The sequence below is a fragment of the Coptis chinensis genome, chromosome 3, assembly GCF_015680905.1.
Source record: "Coptis chinensis isolate HL-2020 chromosome 3, ASM1568090v1, whole genome shotgun sequence".
NCBI lineage: Eukaryota > Viridiplantae > Streptophyta > Magnoliopsida > Ranunculales > Ranunculaceae > Coptis > Coptis chinensis.
In genome coordinates, this window is record NC_141458.1 from 61,332,728 (window position 1) to 61,358,525 (window position 25,798).

At 38.5% G+C, this 25,798-nt stretch overlaps 1 protein-coding gene and 1 pseudogene across 2 annotated transcripts; one reads left to right on the plus strand and one right to left on the minus strand.

The window, feature by feature from the left end:
- LOC147510290 (adenine nucleotide transporter BT1, chloroplastic/mitochondrial-like) overlaps positions 1-19,066 on the plus strand; it is a 31,583-nt pseudogene extending 12,517 nt beyond the window's left edge.
- A 1,352-nt stretch (positions 19,067-20,418) lies between these two features.
- LOC147510291 (uncharacterized protein At2g34160-like) lies at positions 20,419-23,859 on the minus strand. Of its 2 annotated transcripts, none has more exons than XM_086602306.1 (5): positions 23,559-23,859; positions 23,425-23,473; positions 21,497-21,559; positions 21,341-21,405; positions 20,419-20,796 (listed from the first exon to the last, which is right to left on the minus strand). In XM_086602306.1, the coding sequence occupies exons 1-5, from the start codon at positions 23,697-23,699 to the stop codon at positions 20,701-20,703; spliced, it is 414 nt and encodes a 137-aa protein (XP_086458432.1). In that variant the 5' UTR covers positions 23,700-23,859; the 3' UTR covers positions 20,419-20,700. The 2 variants fall into 2 exon arrangements, with proteins under 2 accessions (XP_086458432.1, XP_086458431.1); XM_086602305.1 differs by having other exon boundaries at positions 23,335-23,473; positions 23,559-23,770.
- Positions 23,860-25,798: the final 1,939 nt, after the last annotated feature.

Sequence of the window (25,798 nt, forward strand, 5' to 3'; positions counted from 1 at the left end):
TATCTGGCCTTGAATGACACTAGAGTTACTCCCCAACTTCTAGGTTCTTTGATTTGTCTGTTTTAACTCATTGACAATGGTGGTGATAACTTCTTCCAGATGTGGGATAACTGCTTTGCTTGATTGAGGCATAGGGGCAATATATCCACTCATAAGTTCTGGTACTAACTCTCTGTTTGTGTTGGCTTGGTATTGCTGGTTCTGGTATGACTGTTGATTTATGTATGGTTGCTGGCGGTTTTGGAACTGATACTGGTTATTCTGGAACTGATTTGACTGATTTTGGAATCCTAGATGAAAATTCCTCTGATTTGTATTTTGTGTCTTCCAATAATTATGTCCCTGATTGAACTGGTTATTTCTTCCTAAAGAGTTGATACTACATGCCTCTGCATTAGTATTCGGATAGTACGAACACTCTTCAGTAGTGTGGCCTTCATCAGAATGCTCACAAATGGCATAACAAGGCTTGGTTGGGTGAGGTTTAGCTTGGAAATTGTTTGGTTTTGGAGGATTCATAGAGAACTGATCAAACTTCTTGTTCAGAGTTTCAAGTTCTGTTGATAGACTTGCCATAATTGATATCATCGCTTGATTTGGGTCTTCTTGAATTTGGTTGCCAAATTGCTTCGTCACCCCCTCCACTCTAGCTACGTCCTCGTTGCTAGTACTCCATTGTTCGTCTGTCTTGACTAAATTCTCGAGAAAGTTGTAGGCTTCCTCTCCATCCAATGATGTAAACTTACCTTGATGCATTGGTATCGTATCATCTGCTTGTTCATAGTAGAAAGTCTTGAAAAAAAAAAAATGAGCGGTGTGCTCTTATCATAACCATGATGTGGACATGAGACTAGCAGATTATTGAATTTCTCCCAGCTTTGATGATATTCTTGATCGGCTTCCCTTTGAAATTGTTGATGGCTTGCTGCGCATGGCATCCGTCTTACAGGGTGGGTAGAACTTGTTCATAAACTTTGTTCTCAACTTCTCCCAGTTGTTGATTGAATTGATTGGTTGTGCAGTTAACCATTCAGATGCTTTACCTTGGAGTGAGAGTGGAAAAAGAATTAACTTGATACTCTCATCCCTGATATTCTGGTTCTTGAAAGTTCTGAGGACTGATAGAAATTTGTTCATGTGAACATAAAGCTGAAAATTGTCTGAACCATTGAACTTTGGAAGCATAGAGATTACTGATGCTCTAAGTTCAAACTGGTTAGCTTCTGTCTCTGGAAAAACAATACTGCTTCGTGGGTCTCTAATGATTGGTGAATAGAAATCACTCAACTTCTTCCTCTGTTGTGCTTGCATGGGTGGGATAGCTTCAGGATTATTGGTGTCCAAAACACCTCCATCATTGCGTGCGGCCATTGTATCAATCTCGTCTAGTATTCTTGTGAGTCGGTTGTTAAACCTTGTCCATTGTTGTGTTCTTACCGGACGATGATATGGACGACGGGGAATACACTAGAAAATGCTATGCGAAAATGGTAAAAAAAAAACTATCCTACTATGCTTGAATGCAATTAAACTAATATGCAACAATTCTAAATTATACTAAAATGCAAAACTACTTTCCTTCAACTGCGTTGGGCTTTCCAGCTAGTATCTTGCCCGTTGTCTAAAGTTGTCTCTTCTAGGGTTATGGTGAATCACTTAGATTGCTTAAGTACCACTGCCCACAAACAATAGTCCGTTTGTCAAGATTCAGACAAGAAACACTAGAGTTTGATATTTCACTGTGTTGGCTTACAACTTCAATTGTTGAAAAGGTCCTAAATGCAATTATACTAGAAAACAATAAAACTAAACTACAATGCAACTATACTAAGAATAAAATAAAAAGAATGAAGATTCGACTAACCTGGATGGTAGATCTTGTCTTCGAGATGTCCTTCAAGCTTCTTTATTTCTTAAAAGGATGGATGATGCAGCTAAAATTACCTCAAGATCCAAAATTCTAATCTTGAAAGAAAACGTTAAACATAAACAACTTAAAACGGAAGCGGCACCATTTGACCTGCCTCTTTTTGTTGTATGTAGATGGTGTATGGTCGTTGAACAAAACGAAGCGTATCAAAACCTAATTATCCCTCAATAAGTAAAGGATGAGTAGGATATCGTTCCACTTTTAAGTGTATGTTATGTGAATGACAGGACTGGAAAGGGGTTTAAAGGATTAAAAACTATGATTGTAGAGATTTTAGATTCTAATGCTAAACTAAACTAAATTAACTAAACTATTGAGAATTTATAACAGAGGGAGTTCAAGAGATTAGAATCCACCAATACTTTTAATCTATGACCTTCTGTTTCATGGTTGTTCTTACAAGTAGATTATAATTAGGCAATCGAGCGAGTGTCGATGCCATCTTGGATGAAACATCGTTAACAATTAACTCTACTTAAGGTTGTTCCTATGTTTATGCTATTAATATCTTCTTTCTTTTTATGTAAGCTCGGGCAGCCATTCAATGTATTACCAAGAGCAACATCAAGGAGTACTTCCTAATAGGGCGGTCATTTAATGAATCACCACTTAAGGCAAACACAAAGAATACTTCCCCTAGGTAGCCACTCCCTGAGCTACCCCTTCTAAGGTAACACAAAGAATAATTCCCTAACTCTAAAGAACTATACTACTAGAAGGAAAGTAAAGAACACTAGCATGATATTAATATTGCAAAACATAAACCTATTCTATACTTCCATCCCCTGGTGTGGGCAATGGAACTAATAACTAAAAACATAAAGAACTAACCTGATTAAATAACACGATGAACCAGAAGAATCATTAAACCTTAAGCACTGGCTTCATCTCCTCCCTTGAAGGAGAAGATTAGCCTTCCATAGAGAAGGAAGAACACGAAGAACGAGAAGAAGAAGAGTCGAAGAACATAAGACTAGAAAGACTAATTTATTAAGACTCAGCTAGTTAAAACCGATCTTTTATTATTAATCTCTCTCTGCATCAAGTTCTGGAGACAAGAGTATAAGTGAATTGGCATATTACATGAGGCACTTAGGTCCTCTATTTATAGAGGTTACAATGAGCTCTAGAAGCATTCCAAACCGTCATTTGTTTCCTAATACAAATAGACTTCTTTTAGAGTCCAACTTCGTCTCCAAAACTGAGAAGAAATTGGCTACAGTGTCGATCCATGCGTCACGGGCGCACTATTCATCGTCTCGAGGGATCAATCAATCGTCAGACGCATAAGCCTATTTTGTCTCTTCTGCTTTATCCTTCTATCCTCTTTTGCGGGCTTTGGTCAAAGCAACGAATCCTTTGGCCTTGGTCTTCCAAATAGGCTTTAAAATAGGTCCAAGTCGCATCTTTAATAGCTCCAATTCTTTGGCCTTCTCCATGATTGTCCACGGGCTTCCCATGTGATCCTTAATGCTCCGAATTGCTCCGTTTTACCCCTTTTTCTCTAATATTCCACAAAACTCTCTCTTTGAGCTGTAGAATCATAAAACATAACTTACAAACATTATTAGTCCACTAAGTTGGCTAAACAAGAGGCATAATCGATGGTTAAATAGCACTTTTTGAGCACTTATCAGTGTAGTGTGGGTTATGAGTGTAGAATGAATGAAGTTTTTATAGGTTTTAAGTTGCTAAAACGAATCGAGAAGTTGCCAAAAAAATTTAAGGCAATTACGGAAACAAAAAATTTCCAAAACCGAAAACGAAAACAACTCATATTCTTGATTCTAAAACAACCCTAATATCTTTTAGAGTGAATTTAGGATAGAAACTGCCTAACTCATCGAGATTTCATCCTACCACAATATCTATTCATAGCCATGCCTATATCGGCAATATTCTCAACCCTCACTCCAAAACAAATCCTAAACTGGAGAATCATATCACAAATCATGCTAGAGTGAATAATACCACCCCCCAAACAATTCGGGAAGGTGGGATTAACCATAAAAACAATGCACAATTTGGAAAGAACCATATTATATTAAAATTGAAATTCAAACAACATTTAACAACCAAATTCAAATTTAAATACGGAATTCATAAATTAACATCCGAACTAAATAAAAAGCAAATACAAAACAACATCAACTCATAATATTCCTAAACCACTCGCTGATGGTAGTGGAAAGGACATGGGAAGGTGATGGCTCCTGAGCTCCTGATGAGCCAGAGCCATCCGTCCTGCGGCGACGACGCTCGTGCCTCACAGACTGCTCCTCAGAAGAAGCACCCCCCTGGGGTGGAAAGCGTGCAAGCATATCATCTCGGAACTTGCGTTGAGCTTCCATCTCAGCCCTCATCAGTTCCACACGCTCTCATCCGCCATCCTTGCACGAGGCACGAAGTTCGGGTTATGATGCATGGTAGCCTGTCGAGTTCAGAGGTCTTCGCAAATTGTATTGAGAGAACGCATGCCACGATGAATCACAATCATGCGTTCTGCATCCGACCTACACTTCTCCAAGGCATAGGCATCAAAACATGTCGTGTCCTCCTCATCCTCCGAGTCATCATCTTCGACTACCCTCTCTTCAGGCAACCTCCAAACTCTTTGGATACACTCCGTGTAAATATGAGGATTTCGGTGCTCTTTCAGGCAAATCCTATCAGATGTCGGAGTCACTCTCAAGGTCATCATGATCTTCGTTATCAAAACAGGGAGAGGTGCAATACTCTTCCCAACTCCCCTAATCATGTTACTCAAAAACTCCAAAATACAGAACTCATACTTCTGCTCGTGGAGTATCCATAGAATGTGAAGGCAGTTCAAACTGATGTCGATGACTTTATCCTTCTCTATGACATTCCTACCAATCCACTGAGCTACAGCTAGCTGGTTGGTTATGAGAGACAACTGGTGAACACAATGCGAGCTCGCATTGTAGTTCCCTTACGAAATAGTCGTGTTCATCAACGGCTCGACCCCAGTAAATTGGGAATCCTGTAATGTGGCATCGAGATGGCGTCTAGGCGGTATGCCTAAAATCTCAGCCAACAACCCAGTAGATACTTCTCTCCTCCTCCCAGCCACCTTAACAAAAATCTTATTTCCATCCAACTCCCTCGTCCTATAAAACTGTCAGACCAAATCTTCATGGTAAAAATTGTCTGTTGAGTACCACAAGTCACTCCAATATCTCCTAACCATCTCATCACCGTAAAACAACGCGAAGTGGTCGGCAGTAAACGCGTGCTCCGGCAAAATCCGACGTCTTTGAGCCATTGATATTTTAGAATGATTTGGGGGTTTATAGGAGGTGTAGGAACAAGTTGAAACAACCTTACAAAAAAAAAAACGATGGTGGTGGCGCGTGGGTGGTGCGGCAATTCAAAATTTTTGGGGGGTTCGGTGGTGGAAATTGTTGGGGGAATGAGTTGGAGAAGAATATATGGTTTGGGAATGAATTTGGGCATGGATTAAGTTAGGTTTTTCTTTTTCTTTTTTTTTTTTTTTTTTTTTTTTTTTTTTTTATTTTTATTTTGGTTCTAGGGTTGAAAACATGTTAATGGCGATGGTGAAGGTGAAGAAGAAGAACGCGATGCGTTCTTAGGTTGAACTGTGGGCTTGGGCCCAAGCGCAAATCGAATTCCAAAAAAAATTTGATTTTTAGCGCAACTTCAAACTAAAATTGCCGCTTCGTTACCGGTCTGATTTTTGCAAATGAGATATGAAAATGATCAGGAGAGAATTTCTAATCTAATGAACCATAAAACATTCTATTCAGACAGTGGATGACATATAAGAAGATAAAAAATGCCTTGAAGTGCGTGCATGACGTAAGTTATGCGAACGAATGAACTCTAATTTCATAGATAATGTCAATCCGAATCGGAATACAATTAAACGGTCTAAAAAACACAACTGGAAGTTGAACAATCCAGGATGGAAACGAACACCCTAACCCCAAACAAATTTTAGACACAGAGTTTAGAAAATTTGTTTTTAAAAGTGGGTCTTTCAAAGTCAGATTCCCGAGACTTCCTAAATTACTATGTTTGTGATTTTAACAATTTTTTTTTTTTATGAAAAATATTTAATATAAGAAAAACAAGAAAATAATAATTGCATAATTCACACCATAAAAGAACATGACTCAAAATCTGAGAAAACATGCAAGAGTGGAAACATGAATTATGTTTAACGTGGACTTAGGATCCGGTACTTACAGCCACACACTCCATAGGGAGGGCCCGGTTACCTGAATGGTGCACTTACCAATATATGGAAATGAAAGAAAGTACACCAACGAAAAGGTCACCAAGATAGATAGATATGGTCCCAAAAAGGACTTCCTCTACATCAGGGGACAAAAGCTCGTGGAAATGTTTCAACCGTTGGCCATTGACTTGAAAGGTACTGTTGTCCTTGGGATTTACCAAAGTGATTGCCCCGTGAGGGTGACTTTAGTAACCAGAAAAGGACCAAACCAATGGGTTTTTAATTTTCCTAGAAAAATATGTAGACATGAGTTGTAAAGTAAGACCTTTTGACCTACCACAAACTCTTTGTGCAAGATTTGCTTATCACGAACGCGTTCCATGTTAGCTATATAATCCTTCGCGAGATCATAAGAATCGCTACGGATTTCTTCAAGCTCATTCAATTGCAACTTAGGCTTGACACCCGCCTCATCAAAATTGAAGTTAAGGTTTTTTATAGCCCACATAGTGCGGAGCTCCAACTCAACGGGCAAATGACAAGGTTTCCCAAATACAAGTCTAAAGGGAGACATACCTATAAGAGTTTTGAAAGCAGTCCTATATGCCCATAAGGCATCAGATAGACGCTTTGACCAATCTTTCCTATCAGGATTTACAGTTGTTTCTAATATCTTTTTGATTTCTCTATTAGAAACTTCTACTTGTCCGCTAGTTTGTGGATGATATGGAGTTGCTACCTTATGTGTAACTACATACTTTTTCACAAGAGATGCAACAACTTTGTTGCAAAATGTGTTCCACCATCACTAATGATGGCTTTGGGAATGCCAAATCGACAGAAAATATACTCTTTAACAAAAAACACAACTGTCTTATGGTCATTGTTACGGCAAGCCATGGCCTCTATCCATTTAGACACGTAGTCCACAGCAACTAGAATATAAATGAAACCATGGGAAACTAGAAAGTGACCCATGAAATCAATGCCCCATACGTCAAAAATTTCTACCACCATGATTGGATTTAATGGCATCATATTACGCTTCATGATTCGCCCAAGTTGTTGGTAACGAATGCACATCTTGCAATACACTTGGGCATCTTTAAAGAGAGTAGGCCAATAAAACCCATATTGAAGAATTTTAGCAGCTGTTTTCATACCACTAAAATGGCCACCACACTCTTTGTCATTGCAGAATGAGAGAACCTCATTATATTCCCATTGGGGAATACAACGACGAATAATCTGATCCACACAATACTTGAAAAGGTAGGGGCTCATCCCAAGAGTATAAGCTTAACTCGGCCAAGAACTTCTTACGTTCATTTCTTGACCAATCATAAGGAATAACATCAGATGCTAAATAATTCACAATGTCAAAGATACCATGGTGCAGAAAAAAGCATACTGATGCTCATCGGGAAAGAGTCCAAAGATAGAGTCGAATCACTATCATCATCGTTTGTAAGTCTAGATAAGTGGTCGGCAACTCGTTTTGACCCCTCGTTTGTCCTTTATTTCTAATGTGAATTCTTGCGGAGAAGAATCCATCGGATTAATCTCTCTTAGCATCCTTCTTTGCGAGAAGGTACCTAAGGCTGCATGGTCCGCGGTAAACTAGAGTCTTAGAACCAACCAAATAAAGACGAAATTTATCTAAAGCATAAACGACAGACTAAAAAATTCTTTTCAGTAGTTGTATAATTCCTTTGACCATCGTTTAGAGTTTTACTAGCATAATAAATAACGATGGATTTATTATCTAGTTTACATCCCAAGAGAAAGCACCAACTGCATAATCACTAGCATCACACATGAGTTCGAAAGGTTTAGACCAATCGAGGTCAGTATAATGGGTGCAGAAGTTAAAGGCGGCTTTTAAAGTTTTAAAAGCCTATTTACAGTTAAAATTAAAATAAAAAATGGCATCCTTTAAAAGCAGATTAGTTAACGGCCTAGCTATTTTTGAAAAATCTTTGATAAAGCGCCTATAAAAACTTGTATGGCCTAGAAAGGCTCTAATATCACAGACAGTCCGTGGTATAGGTAGAGTCGCTATCTTATCTAGTTTGGCCTTATATACTTCGATGCCATCACTAGATACGATGTGACCTCGTACTATGCTTTTTTTCACCATGAAGTGACATTTTTCCCAATTTAAAACGAGACTCTTCTCTTCACATCGTGTCAAAACTTTAGACAGGCATTCAGTGAAAGAGTCTCCATAGATAGAAAAATTATCCATGAATACTTCCATGAAAGGTTCTACCATGTCACCAAATATATGAAGCATATACCGTTGGAAGGTACCAGGAGCATTACAAAGGCCAAAAGGCATTCGTTTATAGGCGTATGTTCCCAAAGAACATGTGAAGGTAGTCTTTTCTTGGTCATCAATATCAATAATAATTTGGAAATAGCCAGAGTAGCCATCCAAAAAACAATAAAAAGCATGACCAGCTAGGCGTTCAAGCATCTGATTTATAAAGGGTAAAGGAAAATGATCATTTCGTGTCATTGCATTTAAACGTCTGTAACCAATACAGATCCTCCATTTCATAGGACCATGCATGGCAACATATTCACCCTTGGCATTACGTACCATGGTAATCCCTGATTTCTTTGTAACTACATGAATGGGACTTACCCATTCGCTATTAGAGATTGGGTATATGATACCCGCATCGAGTAACCGTAAGACCTCTTCCTTGACCACCTCTTTCATGGAAGGGTTCAAGCGATGCTGAGGTTTGCGAGAAGTTTTTGTGTTATCCTCCAAATGGAAACGATGAGTGCATATTCCCTTAATGTCGGCTAGGGAGCAACCAATCGCAGAACGATGTTCCCTAATTACCCTGATCAACCGTGTCCCTTCCTCCTTAGATAACAGAGAAGATATAATTACCGGATGACTACCATCCGGATCAAGTTGAATATACTTTAACTCAGGAGGAAGAGGTTTAAGCACCGGGGTGGAAGGAATATCGATAAATGCTTCTGGAGGGCCGTCATCTTGAGTAATGAATACTTGCTTAGGCAGCAGGTCTTCAAACTCTGTAGATAGAGCAACCAAAGGGTCTACGATTTGTGTAGACTCGAAGATGGTGTTGACTTCCTCTACGTAGGAGTCATCGACAAAATCTGAACTTCCAAAAGAAAGGAATTTATGCATATAGTTTTCTGGAAACATGTTATTAAAGTAATCTTGAGTCAAGCTCTCGATCATGCTAACCTCTTCATCTATAGACGAATCTAGTAACAGTTTCATCATTTTAAAAACATTTACCTCAACCGAAAGATGGTCAAAAGACAAGAACATCGAACCATCGCGGCAGTTTATAAGCACTTTGGCAGTCGCCAAGAAGGGATGCCCTAAGATGATCGGAACAGAGTCATTAGTAACTTCTTTATCAAGGATAACAAAATCAGCAGGATAGTAGAAATCCTGGACCTTAACAAGCACGTTTTCAACCACACCCTTAAGGTACTTAATAGATCGATCCGCTAATTTCAACGTCATTTTAGTAGGTTGCATCTCTTGTAGACCTATTTGTTTGTATAGATAATACGGGGAGTAAACACTCACTTCGCCCTAGTAAAGCCGCGGCCCCTGTGGGAATCTCGCTCCTAAGGTGCATTGTACAGAAGGACGACCAGGATCCTTGTACTTAACGATTCCATTGTGTTCTGTTAAAGTTGGAAGTTGTTCAGTTAAAAAGGCGTCTTTAGAAATATTTGTCTTACGCCTTTTAGTGCACAACTCTTTGAGAAACTTAGCATGGTGAGGTAATTTTTTAATTGCATCCAGAAAAGGTAAGTTTATCGTTAGATTTTTAAAAACTTCCCTAATCTTGTCGAAGTTTGTATCCCTGTTTAACATAGCTAATTTCTAGAGAAACGGTGGTTTCTCTCTATATTTAGCGTATGGATCAACTGGATGTCTAACCTTTGCTTTCTGTTTCTTAGGTTGTGGTTTAACTGGTACCTCTACAGGGGTAGGCTCTTCAGTTTCTATTATGATATCTAGTTCAATCTCCGGTGTAGGCACAACTGGTGGGGTAACTATAGGCATAGTTACTTTGTTATCAACCACTCTCCTAGAATGGAGAGTGGTGATGGCATTTAGTTCACCTATGTTTTCATTTTCCGTACTAGTATTACCATTTACCTCAAAGGCTGTGTTTGTTGTTTTAGGATTAGCTATCGCTTAACCTGGAAACACACCTTTGGGTTGTACTTTCTCTTGAGCTAACTGCTGTAAGGAAAGTTGGATGGCTTGTAAAATCTGTTGTTGAGATTGTATAAAGGTATCGAAACGATCCGGTTGTGGAGGAGTGTTAGCTATAAGTTGTGTGATAGGAACTATGTCACGTTGATTATTAATTGGTGGATTTTGATAGCTATTATTTACTAGAACGATACCTCTATTAGTATTATAATTATTATTGTTATAATTATTATAATTACCCTGACCTTGTCGTGGTGAGCCTTGGTTATAATTGTTTACTGGCCTAACATTTTGATTATTAAACCCTGGAGGTGTTACTTGTTGATTATTTCTCCAACCGGGTTAGGATGTTGTCTCCAGGGGTGTTAGGAATAGGAAAACTATTAATCAAGCAAACATTATCCTGTTGTGACTGTTGTTGTTCATAGGCGAGAGGACAATAGGAGTCGGGATGCTCTGGACTCAAACAGAAATTACATGGATTGGAGTTGACATTCATGACGGGGATAGGCATTTGTTGAACAGAAATAGGCTCTACCATTTTAGTTAGAGATTTGATTAAATTTTTAAGTTCCGGATCGGGTTTCATCTCAAACATACCGGCGGCTTTAATTGTTGTAGAAGAACTAGCGAAACGGGAGAAATCATCACTACCCCCCAGTTATTATTACGCTTAGTTTGATCTTCTAAAAATTTATAAGCCTCTGAGGCTCCCTTACTTAGGAAACTACCCCCATTCATTATGTCAAGCACCTCCTTGTGGTGGTGTAACAGTCCCTTGAAAAAGGCACGAACTAGCGTGTCTTTCGCGAGGTTATGGTGTGGACACTCTATAAGTAGATCGGTGAAATGATTCCAAACTTCTGAAAATGATTCATGAGGATTTTGTCAAAAGAAATGAATCTTGGAAAGCATTTCATCGATCTTCAGTGGTAGGTAAAAATGTTCCATAAACAGTTGAACAAGTTTAGCCCACGAGTCCATAGAATTTGGCGCTTGGGCAGTTAACCAAGACGCCGCCTTATCGGCTAAAGTGAAGGGAAATACCCTCAGTTTAATTTGTTCAGCACCAACTTTAGGATGGTGGAATGTAGTAAGGACTTGGTCAATCCTACGCATGTGCTGATAAGGTTTTTCATGGTCTAACCCATGAAAAATGGGTAACAAATTAAATATATTTGGGGGGATTCGGAAATCCCCCACTGGGTCTAATAGAATGATGCAAGATTTAGGGCCATCGTTCAAGGCTTTGTAAAAGTCAAAGAGAGGAGACTCTCTTTCTTCAGCCATTACTTCAGGTGGTGTGTGTGGTATATTAGCAAGAGGTGTAGTGAGTGGTATACTAGCAAAGCGTGTTTGTTGACGTTGCCGGTTGATTACGTTAGGCGTTTTTCTTCGTCCTGACCTTAATCTCATGCAAGGCTAAGCCAATCTTAACGAAACACAATAACACTCCAAACAATCCTGATATGCTAGTATGAACCTCTAACAGGAGATGCGAGGTGTGGAAGAAAAGAGTACCTGAATGCCTTTTTGCTTCGCTTATGAATAGCTTTTTGTTTACGCGTGCTCAGTGTGAATAACAAGTTAGAACACTGAAAACTATGAAAGAAATGGAAGTTTGAAACAAACCTGTGGAAATCGGGTAGTTTCAACAGAGGGCGCAGGTCGCGCTACGAATAGGCCTAAGTAGGGCACAGGTCGCTCTCAGGTCAAGCTGGAGTTCCAGGCGTTTGGGCACAGGTGGCGCTCCAATTTAGCCTTGGTAGGGCGCGAGTCACGCTCAGGGAAAACCTTAAGGTCCAAGCGCTTCAACGCAAGGGGCGCTCGTGTTTTGCCTTAGCAAGGCGCGGATCGCGCTCAGCCAAAAACTGGATTTCTAGGCGCTTGGGCGCGGGTGGCGCTCCAATTTAGCTTGCCCAGGGTGCGGGTAGCGCTCCGTGTAATTCTTCGAGGAAAATTTTCAATGCTGAAACGGACAACCACAGTGAGAATCAAACAAAGGTGGGTGGGTTATGGGACTTTGGAAAACTAACAATTCTACAGAAAACAAAACTAAAGGGAACTAAGATGGCAGCGGTGCCATTTGATAAAACAATAAAAGTGAATAAAATTCTACTCGGAATAAACGATGAAGTCTAAACACAAGTAAAACTAAAACTTTTCGTATACTATTTATCAAAGATTTCTACTCTCGATACTATTGAAGTAGAGTTGGAATAAAAGATTCGTTCCACTCCTAGTTCTTTAGCATTCAAGTTTCCTACGACTATCAATACTACCAAAGTCAATGAGAGTTTTATGAATTATACTATGATGCAATTTATACTAACAAGATACTAGGATTATAATGATTTAACTACGAAATGCTACGGAATACTAAAGTTTGAATCTAGAATAAGAATTAGGGGGAATTGAATCTACCTTGAATCCAACTTAAGAACTAGCATAGATTGTTGTAATCCAATTCTTACATTCTTACGGTAAGAATTGGTCGTTCTAATCCCTAATTATACATGGCATCTCTACCAATTCATAACTAGCATGTGAGGAAGTCCACCCATTCTCATGGCGAATCAACGACCTTCTAGAGTGGAAAAGACTCTTACAATGATTCTACACTACACAATCAAGGTTTCATCAAACCCCTCTAATGGAGGTTTAGCCTTGATTCATCAAACTATCATTTCCATATGAATTAAAACTAGACATCATAAAAAGATTGGAACTTTGCTTATTTAAACTCAAATGGAAACTACTCATGCAATAATTAATTTAAACTAATAATGACAAATAAGTAAATCTAAGAATTGAAACTAATAATTAATGGAAAACGAAATTAGATTATCAAGAACTAAATATTTTATTGATATAACAACTAAATAACAATCATTCAATACTGAAATTAAAATAAGAATAACAACTAATTAATTAATTCAAAAACTAGATCTAGAACTAAGCTTTAATGGCTACTTTCTATCCTAACCTAATTGATACGTAAGAGCTAAGTCTTGTGTGTGGAAATGGAGGAGACCAGATCCACATTTTCGTGCATGGGCTGAGGGTCCATGTTTTGGGCCGGAAAATCGAGCCCAAAGCCCAATTTCTTCAGTCCACGGGGCCCTTTTCAGCTGGCTTTGACTTCAACAGGATTTCTATCTATTTCTGCTCCTCTGATTGGATCAAGATTTGGACCATTGGAAAGATCCTTCTGAGCCGGTCGTTTTGACATAAGGTACGCCCAATTCCAAGGCCTGAGTCCAAAGATACGGCCTTCGGAAGTTCTATTGACTTTTATGTGATGTTTCTGCCCGCGTTGACTCTGACTTTGCATCTTCTGACCAACCTTTACAAAGGCTTTTTCTCCTTGAATCTTGGCATTTAATCACAGAACTTCTTAGCAACCAACCCATGCTCCTTTATATCGCCAAAGTGGCACATTTCTGCACATAATTGACTTTAATGCCTGAAATACATAAAAGCACGTAATTAGCATTAACTCTTATTTATTACTCGTATAATTGATCTAAAAGTATTATTGTTAAGGGGTTAAAACTACAGTTTTGGGCTCTTATCAAGCATCCTATCACGTCACACTGCACAGGGGATTATTCACTACCTACAACTGTGGTGAAGATGGGCAACAGTGGAGTCTCGAAGATTGCAGGCATTGGGGATGTTCATATAGAAACCAATGTCAAATACACCTTGACATTCAAGGATGTAAGACGTGTCCCTGATATTCGGCTAAGCCTAATTTCCGCTGGGAAGTTAGATGATGATGGCTTTGTAAACTCATTTGGTAATGGGGTATGGAAACTGAGCAGAGGTTCCATTGTAGTAGCTAAAGGGAAGAAAACTTACTCTTTTTACAAAACACAGGCTAGTTTGTGTAAAGCAGAAGTAAATGCGGCAGAAGAAGAAGCTTCCTCCGAACTGTGGCACAAGAGACTGTGTCATATGGGCGAAAAAGGGATGGAAGTTCTTGCCAAGCAAAACGCCTTGCCAGACATCAAAGGTACACATTTAAATAGATGTACTCACTATTTGGTAGAAAAGCAACATAGGATGTCTTTCCAAAGATTCCCGTCTCACAGAAAGGACAATGTCCTTGAACTAGTGCACACAAATTTATGTGGTCCTATAAAAGTAAAGTCCCATAGGGGAGCTTTATACTTCATGACCTTCATTGATGATGTGTCGAGAAAGGTATGGGCATATAGTCTGAAGACCAAGGATGAAGTACTTAGCATGTTTGAGAAATTCCATAGCATGGTGAAAAAAGAGACAGGGAAGCTTTTGAAGTGTATTCGCTCAGTTAATAGGGGTAAGCACATTGGTCCGTTTGAAGAGTATTGCCAGAGTCATGGGATTCGTCATGAGCAAACCATTCCCAAAACTCCACAGCAAAATGGTATAGCCGAAAGGATGAATCATACCATTGTAGAGATGATGAGATGCATGTTGTCTCACTCTAAGCTACCTAGAAGCTACTAGGTAGAAGCAATCCGCACAACCATATATGTGATCAACTTATCGCCGTCGAAGCCTCTAAATAGTGATTATCGATAGAGAGTATAGTCAGGCAGAGATGTTGATTATGGATACTTGAGGGTATTTGGGTGTAGGGCATTTGTGCATATTTCGAAGGATGAGAGATCCAAGCTTGACGACAAAGCCAACCAGTGCATTTTTCTGGGTTATGGGGATGAGAAGTTTGGCTACAAACTCTATGATCTGATTAACAAGAAGGTAATCCGAAGTCGAGATGTTATGTTCTTGGAAGATCAAACCATAGCAGATTTCGAGGAGGGTGAGAAGCTATAGGCTTTCACTAATGATCTTGTTGATTCAGAACCAGAAGTTCCTACTGTGGAACGTGCAGAAGGTATTGAGAATGCAGAGAACCATGGGTTTGAAGCTCATGATGATGATCCTATTGCTTATGATAGGATAGAACCTATTGACAAAGAAGATGCAGATGAAGTGCATGAACCACCACCAGAGCAATCAGAAGTGCATCCTCCTAAGGCACCAGCAAATGGGGCAAGGAGGTCACATAGAGAGAGACAAGCTTCAAAAAGGTATCCACCACATACGTATGTGTTTACTATTTGATAGTGGAGAACCTATGTACTATCAAGAGGCTCTTAAAGGTTTAGACAAAGAGAAGTGGTTGAAGGACATGCATGTTGAGATGGATTCTTTGCATAAGAATCACACTTATGAATTAGTTGAGAAACCATAAGAAAGAAAAATTCTCAAGAATAAGTGGATCTACAAAGTTAAACATGAGGAGAATAATCCAAACCCAAGGCACAAAGCTCGCCTTGTTGTGAAGGGATTTGGTCGAAGGAAACATATTGACTTTGATGAGATTTTCTCTCCTGTAGTGAAGATGACTTCTATCCGGGTGGTATTGGGTATGATCGCAAGTATGAACCTAGAGGTGGAGCAGGTAGATGTTAAGATAGCTTTTCTTCATGGAGACCTTGAAGAAGATGTCTACATGGACCAGCCAGAAGGGTCTGAGGTCAAAGGCAAGGAGCACCTAGTATGAAAGCTGATAAAAAGCTTGTATGGGTTGAAGCAAGCACCGAGACAGTGGTACATAAAGTTTGATTCCTTTATGGCGAAGCAAGGATACAAGAAGTCTGCTTCCAATCATTGTGTGTTTGTTAAGAAATTTCCAGACGGGGATTTCATAGTGCTCTTGTTGTATGTGGATGATATGCTGATAGTTGGCCCAAATATCAACAAAATATTCAAGCTGAAAAAAGACTTTAGTAAGTCCTTTGAGATGAAGGATTTGGGTTAAGCAAAGTAGATACTTGGGATGTGGATCGCTTGTGACAGAAAGAGTGGGAAGTTATGACTTTCTCAAGAAAACTACATTGAGAAGGTATTGAAGAGATTCAACATGGATCAAGTGAAGACAGTCAGTTGTCCGCTTTGTGGCCAATTCCGCATGACCAAAGAGATGTGTCCAAAGGGTGAGCATGAGCAGAGTCAGATGGAAAGGATTCCTTATACATCCGCAGTGGGCAGCTTGATGTATGCAATGGTGTGTACAAGACCGGATATTGTTTTCGCCGTTGGTGTTGTAAGTCGATTTCTGTCAAATCCGGGTAAGGAGCATTGGGAAGGTGTTAAGTGGATATTGAGATATCTCAAGAGCACTTCCAAATCGTGTTTGTGTTTTGGTGGAAGTAAGCCCTTACTTGAAGGCTACATTGATGCAGACATAGCAAGTGATATTGACTCGATGAAGTCCACCTTCGATTATCTGGTTACTTTTGTAGGGGAAGCAATTTCTTGGCAATCTAAGTTGCAAAAGTGTGTTGCCCTCTCCACTATAGAAGCCGAGTATATTACAGCTACTGAATGTTGCAAAAAGATGTTATGGATAAAGAGGTTCTTCGATGAACTAGGGCTAAAGAAGAAACAGTTTGTAGTTCTATGTGACATTCAGAGCAGCATCCATTTGAGCAAAAATCCGAGTTTTCATTCTAGATCCAAGCACATACATGTGCATTATCATTGGATTAAAGAAGTACTCGAAGACAAGCATTTGTGTATTGAGAATATCCATACCGACAAGAACGAGTCGGATATGATGACCAAAGTCTTACCGAAATGTAAATTTGATGTTTGTTGTGCTACTGCCGGAATGGTAGCAAATTCCTCCTGTTGATTTGGAAATTGCATGGAGGTATCCCCCCTCACTGTTCGGGAGGGGGAGATTGTTGGTGTTATCCCTCACACATGAGGAGAGAAAGAAGTTCAATTTGCGTGAAGAAGGCTGAGCGCACGCGCGCTCGACATTTGTCATGCCGAGAGCGCTCCCGCGCCCATGCCTATTTTCGGCAGAATTCTATTTTTGTGAAACCGCGAGTTCGCAATATATATTGGGGTTTTTGGCAAAACCTATTACCTAACAGACGAACCAAGGCAACACAAGAGAGGGAAAACCCAATCTTGAAAGCAATCAAGATTGAGAGATAATATTTACATAGAGACAAGCCTGTAAATAGAGAGGAGTGATCTAGTAAGGTGAGAGACTGAAAAGAGTTATTGTAATCTTCATTCCCACTTTATAAAATGATTATTAATTCTTGTGGAAGTAGGCACCTTTGGCCGAACCACGGTATATCTTTGTGTTGTGGTATGTTTGTTCTTTTCCTTACATTATTATCTGTTGTTAATAGTTGTTTAGAGAGTTGGGCATGTTAGCTAGGTTGTAGTTGATATTTAAATTGTTGTTGGTCCTAGTACAAATTATCTGTGTAGTGGGGATCGATTGGTATCGGTATTAACCCCAACACTACAGAGCTTTACGGAGGTCTCACTCCAAGAAGTCTAATTGGAGTAGTCCCATAAGCTGCTACTAATTACTTTGCTTATGATATGCCGCGGAAGTCTTACAGGAAAGTTTCCAAGAAGGAAGTGGTCAGCAACATTACCACTCTCTTAATTGGGCCTGCTGCTGGTGCAATCTCATGCACTACAACTTTTCCCCTTGAGGTGGCCCGGAAGCACATGCAAGTTGGGGCTCTCAGTTGTAGGCAGGTTTACAGAAACATGCTTCACGCGCTCACTTGCATACTTGAGCAAGGTCTTTCAGGCTTGTATAGGGGTTTGGGACCAAGCTGCATAAAATTAGTTCCTGCCGCTGGAATTCATGTGTTACGAGGCAAGCAAAAGAATATATTAGTAGAAAATGAAGATGAGGGTTAAGAGCATAGCATCGGGAAGAGTTGATTGAGTTTTTTAACCCCCTAAGAAATAAGTAGAGACTGTTGAGTTCCTTTTGGGTGAATGTGAATATAGAACCCAAAGAAATGGGTATTGGAAATTTGTTCATCTTTTACATAATTGTTTTCATCAATTCTGATGGTTGGCCTACTTTTTCCAGCTCTACGTAGATCCCTGGGTATGCTAAGCTTCATTTTTGGGTCTTCAGGTATGCCGTATGCATAGATATTAGATAGCTGAAGGTTCGTTATTGTTGGGCTGGACGATGTTCACTGCGTGTACTGAAGATAGACAGGTTCCACTGGGAAGAGAATTTGGTGGATATAACACGTGATGTCAGTAAGATCAAGTTGGGGGGACTCTGGAGTCTGGATTCTCTGTGTCTAGGACTTTCAGAAATGTTCTCCTAAAAACAGTTGTGTTTCACTCTCTTCTTTCCTTGTATCTAAAAGATATGAAGGAGAGACGTTTGAAACGAAAGGAGTGGAATGTACAGGCTGGCTTTCTCTTAAATGGACATGATCCATCGAAAGCCTATATAGCGTCTTTATAAGCTTATACAGTGTCGTCTAAAAGGTATAAACTTTAAAAGGTATAAACTTATAAAGACACTATATAAGCTTTCGACGAACATATCCGTCAAGGGACATGTCTTGAGAGAGCCTGGTGGAATGTAGTCATATCATCCTTTGTACGAGATGGAAATTGTGTAGCCCCAAACAAAATGGAGTTTTGAATTAACTCATCAATTTTGTTTGCCTTTACACTTCGGTACAATCTGTCTTTGTGATTTTTGTACTTAATGACTATTCTCTCTACAACAGCTTATAGTTGCTAATTTTGAATTACGTGACTCAATAGCAACAATTCTTCTCTTAGTGATTCCATGGGAAAAAAACAGCTTTGAGCCCTCAACTTAGCACACATTATTAGCGGAGACCCTGAAATTTAGTTTAGGCAGTTCAAACCTTGTACTTGTAACACACAAGCAGTTCCAGCTGGGACTCAAATTCCGGCACCAGAATGTCGACCTGTCAAATTCTTTTCACATCTATCATTTTCACATGTGTAAAATCCACATCATCCCTCCCATCCAAAAAAATTTAATGACATTTTTGCCCTCGAGTCATCTATCATTTTCATGTGTAAAATCCACATCATCCTTCCCATCCAAAAAAATTTAATTGCATTTTTGCCCTCACATATGATATCTCAGATGTCTTCTTTTTAGATCTAAGAGAATGATCCAACTGTCAAATGGCAACCATCTAAAAACCATGTGTTATCTATCTGCCTAAACTAAACCATGTGTTATCTATCTGCCTAAACTAAACTTGAGGGTCTCTGCTAATAATGTGTGCCAAGTACTGCTTTTTTCCCGTGATTCCATCATAACTTAACGGGAATTCTTAAAACGGCGGGTGTTTTGTTGTACAGTCAACCTACTACGGTACTACCAAACTGGTTATTAATCCACTAGTCAGTTTCTTCATAATGATGGACCCAGGAAATCTGGAATATACAACTTCTGCAAAAGATATTGCATATTCTTGTTACCAGAATACAAGTAGACCGAACAAGATCTAGTGCGAGACAAAAACATGCTGATTTAACTATTCAAACTCTAAAGACGTTTTCCATTACGTTTATCAATCTGGAGGTCAAAGTTCAGTCTCAGAATTGTGCCCAAGGTGGGTGATACATGAAGGTCAAAAGAAACAAAACAAAACAAAACGAGTAAACACAAGAAGGGTTAGAAGGCTCAGCCCATTTCTTCGCTCTCAGAAAGACGAACCACTGCTGAAACGTGAGGCTCTTTAATATCTGTAGCAACCACAGGGCTTCATCGACCTTAGAAACCACAAATTCCCCACACCCTAACACCTTAATGTGTAGGTTACGAACTGATTCCTAAATCTAAGAACCACCATACCAATATCTCATCCTGCCGGCGTCCACCAAGAACAACACGTTGAAAATGTAAATTTTAGATCCAACTCAAAACCAAGTGACCTAATATACTGCGATACAAGGCTTTAAATGTCCAACATTATACCACATACCTCACTACACGTCTACACCCACACGTATTGTGTCTGTCAACCACCTACACCTCCACCAGTTGGGCCACACAAAATAGCTTGCTCCAACACCAACTGGCAAATAGTGAAGCAGCACTGATATCTTATATGTCGCCATTGTCCAAAGGGACTATATATGTCAACAGAAATCTTAAAATGAGAAAGTTTCAAGAGAAAGAAGAGATAAAAGAGGGAGGAAAACACACCAAAGAAAACCCATTCTCACCAGAGCTACCATACAGAACTATCACATACAAATATTTGGAAGCATAAAACATAAAGGAAAAAATGGATTCAAAAATAGCAAATCTTTAATGCAATTTTAATAGCTTCTTTTCTACGGTAGATTCTAAGAAATACTACATCAACAACTAACAAGTGATTGACACACCAACCACATTCAAGAAACAGGCTCCCAGAGTACATTGGCCAACACCAATCACATTAAGCACAACAGTTAGAAGTTTGGAAGTTCAAATCTTCAGCTTTGTTCCTCCTCATCCGCCAATTCCCTTTCTTCTGCTGCAGCAGCCATCAATTCATCAAAGTTCTCTGTTTTCCCCAGCACTATTTCAATCTAAATATGAAACAACAAACCATTTTGTGTTAGTATTCTCCTAAAATAAAATGTAACCGTAATCTGATAATTCACTAACAACAATTTTAAGTGTTTTTGACACAGTAGACATACAAGACAGCCTAGTTAACAAATTTTCATTCCTAGGATCGCAGTTTATAACCATCCAAGAGGTCCAAACACTGGCTAGTTAGCAACCTTTCACAACCTAAAATCATTGAATTACCACTTGCTTAATTCCATAGAAACCATGAAAATCTTAGGAATCGCTAAGGAGAATCTAATGACACCATTAGAATCGCCTAATCAAATGCCTCTTCCTCAACAAGATGGATGAGTTTGACAATAATCCAAATAGCAAACAATTACATTTACCCCATGTACCATCCGTGCCAATTCAATATTAAATCACAACGAAGGCCAATAATTTCTACCCAGACATGTTGCAACATATTTTATACTGAGATGATGACCTTCGTATTTACCAAAAGAACAAAATAGGTCGTTTTTCAGACTGACCAGCACATTAAAATTTAAGACTTACTTTTGCTTTTTGGATGGGACGTTGTCGAGAATCATCCTTCATATCGACAGTTGAAGTGGTAATTTCTGCAGGTTAAACACCATTCAAATTAAACTGAAACAGAATTCAATATTTGATCTCAGAAATTTTTGCTAACAGAGTGCCAAAAGATCTCACTCTTCTCAACAGCCAATCCATTGTTTTTCAGTATCTCCGCAATAGTCACAACGGTAGCAATAGCTGCCGGAAACATAACAAGAAATGAGAAACCATCACTTTGTTTGTAGTTTGAAAATTACAACTGCAACTAATTATCTGATAGATGCAGCATTACTATTTCAAGAGAAAATAACATTTGGTTATTAAATCATCCTGCAAACCGAATCCCTGTGGAAATTTACTGAGGCGTACAGGTTTAAGAATCATAAGCAATTATTCAAAGTTTCAAACCCAAAGACCCATTCATATTTACTGAGAATCTAAGATATATACTAAAAAACAGGAAAAAAATCAACAAACACTATAACACATGGCAGCAAATCTAGTTAACCTAAATCTATTTTATGTGTGTCCCCGGGTGTGTGTCAGTCCCTAGCCTTGTGTAAACTTGTTCTCAACTTTTGAATCTTTTTTTTCTGAAGGTCAAGAACTTTTGAGCTTCCCAACTCTCTTTCGACAAAGTTCGAAAATGTTTCAAATAAGTGTTATTCTTGTGGACATGATGTCCAGGTCGAATGATTATCTCCACAAAATTTAGCTGTTAGTTCATCTCATAGGTGCGCTCAAGGTGCATTGAGCGAAGTGTTGCATATTGACAGCACTTCTCTGTCAATGTCGGTGTGCGAGTGGGTAAAACTGCTGATGATACCCCATAAAAGCAGTTTGACATCTAAAACTAGCCAAGAATATAACCAACACATTGTGATATATAAGTCCTGGAAACAAGAACTTAAATGAATCAATGAAATGATCAAAATGTCTCACCCCATATAAAAATCCTCAGTTCTGAAAACCTCGAATCTAAAGATACGTCAACAGGACTTATAAAGAACTTCCACCACTGACAAACTTATGATTCCTCATTTGGAATAATCAATTCCATTACCTAGATTTCAAACTAAAACGGTTCTCTCTGACTAGAACGTCAATCATCTTAAATGTGGGAAGGACTTGGAAGTTTTTTGTCCCTTGAGGTGTAATTTTGGTTGTCCAATAGTAGAATTATTAAAGCTAAAGTCTAGGTTCAAGTGGCCACGCCTGAAGACGAGTGTCTACAAGAGCAAACAAAGTAACCCGACAGTAACTGCGCATATAAAATTGGATTTATAACATGATCATACGGTTCTGGAATCCAGTTCAAAAAAGTAAAATACATGTAATGCATCTAGCCGTATAATATCACATATTCAATGCGTCAAACCTTCAGACTTTTCAGGAGTACATGCTTCTCTGTGCCTAAACCAGTTCTGCGGATCTACTGGATAAAGAAGCACTAGTGGCATGGATGACAAAGGGAATCCACCAGGAAAAACCCAATCACCTTTCCAGAAAATTATGCATGACAAAATGTGCCTAAATATATACCTGCCCTTAAATTTCAAAGAGTACCTCGACAGCCAGCCTTATGTATATAGGGACAGAGATGCAGGCACATCAAGATGGATCCACTAATCAGTTTATTTCAGGGAACACCAGAAGTTTACTCTTGGCAATATTTATTTTGTTATATTCAGGTATTAATCCATTGTTATGCTCCTAGTCCTTTTCAGAACTCGTGTGACTAGCATGTGACTTCTAAAACAATAGAAGGCCTTTTTTATTGGTAAAAATTTACTATACATCATTAATATACTTATCTACCTAGATAAGGATTACATAGATTACAAAGTTTTAAGGAAAAAGTAGAGAGAAACTACTGGTCCCAACTCCAGCTCATACAATCATCTTAATAGATAGCCCATCCCAATTACATAACGGTCTACAAATTCCCAACGAAAAAAACCTCTTTGACTTACCCCAAGTCAAGTAATACAACTTTGTATTATCAATGAGGTGTTCATCACGTACATTTGCAAAACACAGACTTATAGGAAGAGAAAAGTTACCCATTCCAAGAGCGGAAAGTTCTACGTCACCATGTTGTTGCATATACCTCTGCAAATTAAATAGAGGAGATTAATTAACGAGTCAATAAATAAAAATAGAGAAGAGAGAGAATGAATAAGTTATATTGACCGACCTTGGCGAGATTGACGTAGAAGAAGAGGGGTTTCTTGGTATTGGAAACCTGAATACGATTCTTTTTGTGGGAATCGTTTGGTGTTGGTGAGATGTTCAGGTTGCTCACTTGCTCTGTTACCTCACTAATTTCTGCTGCCATCTCTTCTTTCACTCTCTCTCTCTCTACAAAACCCTAATAGTTTTTTAATTTAATAATAATGAGAATAATGAAGAAGGCTTGCTTTTATATCGCGGGAAACCCCAACCAATTCTCTGTATCCTTCTTTACCCCTTAGCTAAAACTGTATATTCTCTATTCTAACCCCCGGGATAAGAGGTGACACATCTTATTTGGAAATTGAAAACTTGAAATTTTATTATCGAAAAAAAAAAACTTGAAATTTTTTAACAAGCACATTCAATGCATTTAACAAGCATAATCCACACAAACACAATCCAAAATCAATAGACATGCATAATCCATACATACTATGATGCGGAACTAAAAGAGATTTAGAAGAAAATATGTAGAGATCTTCGAAAGAGAGAATAGATTTAAGAAAGAAGAAGATTGAATACAAAAATTATAGAAGTTTAGGGTGAAAAGTATAATACGTTTTGAATATTTGATAGTTTGATAATTAATAATTGAATAAATGGACTAAACTACAATGACCTCTTTATATAGATAAGTCATACTTGTTAATTTAGAAACCAAGACTTCTAAATCTAACATAGACTTCTAAATCTGATTAAACTCTAAATAGAAAATACTAAACATTCCAAATTCCTAATAAATAATAATTCTAATTTCGAAACAATAATATTAGAGACCAAAAGATTGCTTATGCTTGATGTCGCTCCCCTTCTTGAAAAGAACACGACCTCGTGTTAATGTCCGGAATATGAGTATCTTTCTCACCATGAAATTGAAAGATGTTTTGGACGTCGAATGTGTTGGAGATGTTAAAGGTAGAAGGAAGATCAATCACATGCATTGTCATTGATTTTGTGTTGCACATTGGAAGGACCATACTTCTTCATCTTTGTATTGTTATAAGTTCCAATAGAAAATCTTTCCTTGTGCAAATGAACCATTACATAATCACCTTTTGCAAAAGTCTTGAAACGACGATCAACGTCTTCCTTGTATCTAGCATTGGAAGCTTTAAACTTTTGACAAACTTCAGCATGCATTTGTGAAGTTTCCTCTAACATATGATCAGCTGAAATATTAGACCCTGGAGCTTTAGATAACACCTCTAAATCAAGAACGTGATTAGGAACCTTAGAAGAAACAATTTGAAAAGGAGCTTTGCCAGTGGAACGATTTACCAAAGTATTGTAAGCAAACTCCATTTGAAGCAAAAAAAGATTCTATATATTGTCTTGGTTTTTCACCACAAGTAGCACAAATCAAATTCACAAAGATCTATTAACAACCTCTGTCTACCCATCAGTTTGGGGATGAGATGTGCAACTAAATTTCAGTGAAGTATTTAGCTTAATCCATAATTTTTTCCAAAAGTAACTCATAAATTTGACATCATGATCGAAAACAATGGATTTTGGTACTCCATGAAGACGATTAGTTTCTTTAAAGAAGAGAAAAGCAATATGAGAAGCATCAGAAGTCTTCTTACATTGAATAAAGTGTACCATCTTAGAATATCGACCAACAACTACCATAACAGAGTCAACACCACGTTAAGTACGAGGAAGTCCTAAAACAAAATCCATTGATAAATGGGATTTTTTTACTTAACCCACCAAAGTTTGTACCCCTTTTGTGGCCATTTTCAAAATCATTAGTGATTGCCCCTCACTTCGTCAATTTTCTGTGTAACAGACGTTGGTATTTTGTATATTGACAAATTTGCCCCTAATTCAATCAAATTTGTATCCCATTCAAATTTGCCCCATTTTTCAATCTCTCATTCATTTTTCTCACCAATCAAATTCAACAAGTTAAGAACAAAACAACTACTAAACAATTAGCTTAGGACAAACCCATTTCATTATTTCCTCAGTGTTAACTGTAAAGTATACAACAAAAAGTATCAGAATTGGTTTCCACTTAGTCGACTCGATTTAACCAGAGTTGGTTTTGACTAAACTCATACTCAGCTCAAAAATTGCTCAAAATTTTACAAAATAGTAAAACAATCCAACAATTAGGACAAACCCATACTGGCAGCTTATTGTCAACCATTGGATTGCTTAGAGACCTTAGAGAAATATTAGTACACGCTAATTCTT